The sequence below is a fragment of the Cherax quadricarinatus genome, chromosome 7, assembly GCF_038502225.1.
Source record: "Cherax quadricarinatus isolate ZL_2023a chromosome 7, ASM3850222v1, whole genome shotgun sequence".
In the NCBI taxonomy this organism is placed as follows: domain Eukaryota; kingdom Metazoa; phylum Arthropoda; class Malacostraca; order Decapoda; family Parastacidae; genus Cherax; species Cherax quadricarinatus.
In genome coordinates this window covers 68,965,010-68,970,009 of record NC_091298.1, presented here as the reverse complement: position 1 = coordinate 68,970,009, position 5,000 = coordinate 68,965,010, and the positions used below count along the sequence as shown (strand labels likewise).

Here is a 5,000-nt window from a genome sequence, read left to right as displayed (position 1 = left end):
AACTAGATAGATAAATCTTGTAGCTAGCTGGCCCAGTGGCTAGCGCGTCGGTTTGGAGTTTCATGACTCTGACCGCGGGTTCTATTCCCACCAGTGGTATGGTGTTTACAATCGTGTCACTACGACTTCGTCAGTCATCAAGTACAGTAAAATATATACAGGAATAAGGTGAAGTGAGTTAACATGACAGAGAGGATCAGATCACAGTAATGTTAATTATACGAGATACCACTTATTATAGGTAATAATACCTGGGTCTATAACATACCTTACCTTACCTTTGATGTACCTTTGAAGAGTTTCGAGAGTTTCACTACCCTCGGAGCCCGGCCATGGGCCAGGCTCGTCTGGTGCTTGCCTGGTCAACTTGGGTCTATAACATGTGAGTTTTGACGTCTGGGCGATGTTGTGTTGGAAATGGCATAAAGTACCGACATGTGCACACGGTAGGATTCTTCAGTCAAATACAGAAGGAGAAGATTTGAGGTGGTCAGTCCCTCAGCCTGGAGACGAGTTCTACCGAGGTGGTCAGTCCCTTAACCTGGAGACGAGTTCTGCCGAGGTGGTCAGTCCCTTAACCTGGAGACGAGTTCTGCCGAGGTTGTCAGTCCCTTAGCCTGGAGACAAGTTCTGCCGAGGTGGTCAGTCCCTTAACCTGGAGACGAGTTCTGCCGAGGTGGTCAGTCCCTTAACCTGGAGACGAGTTCTGCCGAGGTGGTCAGTCCCTTAACCTGGAGACGAGTTCTGCCGAGGTGGTCAGTCCCTTAACCTGGAGACGAGTTCTGCCGAGGTGGTCAGTCCCTTAACCTGGAGACGAGTTCTGCCGAGGTGGTCAGTCTCTTAGCCTGGAGACGAGTTCTGCCGAGGTGGTCAGTCCCTCAGCCTGGAGAAAAGCTGGACTCGTCTCTAGGCTCAGGGACTGACCACCTCAAATACTTTTTCTCCAAGGTTGACAGACTGATTACATCTTTATTTCACTACACATGCTGCCTCAATATTTGACTGAAGACGCCCACTGTGTAGTGGTTGCCCTTAAGTAGATTCAAGGATGGTGTGACATAGACGTGACTTCTCACCTCTAGGAAATGGCTGTGTGGTTGTTATGTCTGGTAACATGAGTGTAGACATGACTGGCTGGTCCTTACCTGTGATAACATGACTGTAGATATGACTGGCTGGTCCTTACCTGTGATAACATGACTGTAGACATAACTGGCTGGTCCTTACCTGTGATAACATGACTGTAGGCATAACTGGTTGGTCCTTACCTGTGATAACATGACTGTAGGCATAACTGGCTGGTCCTTACCTGTGATAACATGACTGTAGGCATAACTGGTTGGTCCTTACCTGTGATAACATGACTGTAGGCATAACTGGCTGGTCCTTACCTGTGATAACATGACTGTAGGCATAACTGGTTGGCCCTTACCTGTGATAACATGACTGTAGACATAACTGGCTGGTCCTTACCTGTGATAACATGACTGTAGGCATAACTGGCTGGTCCTTACCTGTGATAACATGACTGTAGGCATAACTGGCTGGTCCTTACCTGTGATAACATGACTGTAGGCATAACTGGTTGGTCCTTACCTGTGATAACATGACTGTAGGCATAACTGGTTGGTCCTTACCTGTGATAACATGACTGTAGGCATAACTGGTTGGTCCTTACCTGTGATAACATGACTGTAGATATGACTGGCTGGTCCTTACCTGTGATAATATGACTGGCTGGTCCTTACCTGTGATAACATGACTGTAGACATGACTGGCTGGTCCTTACCTGTGATAATATGACTGGTTGGTCCTTACCTGTGATAACATGACTGTAGACATGACTGGCTGGTCCTTACCTGTGATAACATGACTGTAGACATAACTGGCTGGTCCTGGCTGGTCTTGACCAATCCCTGGCTGGGCTGCACCGGACAATAGCTATCATCTTCCACACACTTCTTCCTTTCTACAGTGATTTTAGCTTTCATAGTGGGAGAGAGCTGGTCCACTTTCTCTCTACTTCCCACCTTAATCTCTTCCTCGTTACCATTTTTATCTAAAGTCTTCTCGTTATTGTTATTGTATTTATCTAAAATAACGAAGTTAGTGCTCTTGTCTCTCACAGAGCTGCGCTCTCTCTCACACGTCCCGTTTTCTATGACACCAGAGCCATCACTCACATATTTATCCCATGAATTGGCTACGAAACCAAAGACAGAGGTGCTGTATGCATCGTGGGCGGTGTGGAGGGAAAGGTGGGCGTGGGGTGTGCGGCGTGGGCGGTGTACTGGCTCTAGCGGGCGTGGGAGGTTGTGGGCGCGGGATGGGTGACACACGCACGCCAGCATAGTCACATTACAAAATAGGTATAAAAGTGATCCACTTGACGGCCATGTATACTACACCCCTGCAAAGGTGGGGACAAGTACAGACGTTAAACCCACTTAAATCACCCATGTATACAACCCCTGCAAAGGTGGGGACAAGTACTGACGTTAAACCCACTTAAATCACCCATGTATACTACCCCTGCAAAGGTGGGGACAAGTACTGACGTTAAACCCACTTAAATCACCCATGTATACAACCCCTGCAAAGGTGGGGACAAGTACTGACGTTAAACCCACTTAAATCACCCATGTATACAACCCCTGCAAAGGTGGGGACAAGTACTGACGTTAAACCCACTTAAATCACCCATGTATACTACCCCTGCAAAGGTGGGGACAAGTACTGACGTTAAACCCACTTAAATCACCCATGTATACAACCCCTGCAAAGGTGGGGACAAGTACAGACGTTAAACTCACTTAAATCACCCATGTATACAACCCCTGCAAAGGTGGGGACAAGTACTACGCATCCACAGAGTTGTTAAGCTTATACGCTTGTTGTAAATGATCCCAAGTGCAAGACTTAATAATAATAATAATAATAATAATAATAATAATAATAATAATAATAATAATAATAATAATAATCTATATTTCTACACGATACAACTTATACAGACCATAGCTCAAACAATGACATACAAAATAAACAGCCCCTGGGTATGGAGAAGGTTCTCCAGATGCTATTTTGGAGCCAGAATCCACACCAGTAACTAGTACAAATTATTATAATGATAACTAAGCGCTAAACCTACAAGGGTGATACTTACTGGAGGCTTTTCGATACTTACTGGAGGCTTTTCGATACTTACTGGAGGCTTTTCGATACTTACTGGAGGCTTTTCAAGTATAAAAGCCAGATTTTTGTATGTGTTAAATTTACACATACATACACACACACACACACACACACACACACAGGGACCAGCGGAGGCTGGGTAAGGAGCTGTGAATCGACCCCTGCAACCACAAATAGGTGAATACACACAAAACAGTGCAGCTTTCATACGATCAAAATGTGACGGGGAGGAAGTTGAGGAGTGCGAATGTTGCAGGTGAATGTTGTATGTCTGGTGTGCACCGTGCACGTCTGCAAGAACCTTGTGTTGCAGGGATGACGTCAAGGATGACGTCAAGGATGACGTCAAGGATGACGTCAAGGATTACGTCAGGGTAAGGTAGGTTTACCGAATGAGGTCACTAACACCTGAGAATGTACGTCCCATCCTTCACTAATTATGTGACGAGAGAGAGAGAGAGAGAGAGAGAGAGAGAGAGAGAGAGAGAGAGAGAGAGAGAGAGAGGTGTGCTAGCACAAAGACACAGGTCAACGTAGGAACATCAGAGTTAGGTTAAATAATTTAGCCAGAGTAAGAGAGGGTTTTATCCTATACCAGAGTAAATAATGACAGTATCTAAGATAACATGGTTGGTGAGGCAGTGTACATCACCCTATACCACCCTATCTCTCTCTCTCTCTCTCTCTCTCTCTCTCTCTCTCTCTCTCTCTCTCTCTCTCTCTCTCGTGTGTATGTGCACTCACCTATCTGTGGTTGCAGAGATCGAGTCACAGCTCCTGGCCCCGCCTCTTCACTGGTCGCTACTAGATCCACTCTCTCCCTGCTCTATGAACTTTATCATACCTCTCCTTAAAGCTATGTATGGATCCTGCCTCCACTACATCACTCTCTAGGTTGTTCCACTTCCAGGCTGTGGTGCACACACAGCCTTTGATCAGCAAGGCTGTGGTGCACACACAGCCTGGCTGACGAGGCCAACGACCAGGAGACCTGACCTAACCTTACCAGGTTAGGTCAGGTTTGTCAGGAAATAGGACGAGTGTTTTCTTACTAGTATTACCTCCCCCCCCCACTCCCCCCACTACCAATGTCACAACAGTATCGTGTTTACAATATATTCCAGGAATTTTTGCAGCAGCCGCTCATATATCGCAGGAAAATTTACAATGCTTTTAAACCTCAGTTCCGTAGTTATCCCAGCCACGTATTGCGTTATATTTCCTACGATATATATATATATATATATATATATATATATATATATATATATATATATATATATATATTTGTGTGTGTGTGTGTGTGTGTGTGTGTGTGTTGTGTGTGTGTGTGTGTGTGTGTGTGTGTGTGTGTGTGTGTGTGTGTTGTGTGTGTGTGTGTGTGTGTGTGTGTGTGTGTGTGTGTGTGTGTGTGTGTGTGTGTGTGTCTGTGTGTGTGTGTGTATGTGTGTGTGTGTGTGTGTGTGTGTGTGTGTGTGTGTGTGTGTGTGTGTGTGTGTGTGTGTGTGTGTGTGTGTGTGTGTGTGTGTGTGTTGTGTGTGTGTGTGTGTGTGTGTGTGTGTGTGTGTGTGTGTGTGTGTGTGTGTGTTGTGTGTGTGTGTGTGTGTGTGTGTGTGTGTGTGTGTGTGTGTGTGTGTGTGTGTGCGTGTGTGTGTGTGCGTGTGTGTGTGTGTGTGTGTGTGTGTGTGTGTGTGTGTGTGTGTGTGTGTGTGTGTGTGTGTGTGTGTGCGTGTGTGTGTGTGTGCGTGTGTGTGTGTGTGTGTGTGTGTGTTGTGTGTGTGTGTGTGTGTGTGTGTGTGTGTGTG

The 5,000-nt window shown here is 46.0% G+C and overlaps 1 protein-coding gene across 5 annotated transcripts in view; it reads right to left on the bottom strand.

Annotated features, from left to right (window-relative positions):
* ASPP (Ankyrin-repeat, SH3-domain, and Proline-rich-region containing Protein) overlaps positions 1-5,000 on the bottom strand; it is a 533,257-nt gene that overhangs the window by 79,211 nt on the left and 449,046 nt on the right. Inside the window, exon 2 of one of the 5 annotated variants that reach the window (XM_070082691.1) lies at positions 1,860-2,410. The exons of the other annotated variants lie outside the window; for them this stretch is intronic. Coding sequence (XP_069938792.1) covers positions 1,860-2,351 — 492 coding nt within the window. The 5' untranslated portion in view covers positions 2,352-2,410. The remainder of the gene's footprint in view (positions 1-1,859; positions 2,411-5,000) is intronic. 5 annotated transcript variants of the gene reach the window in all.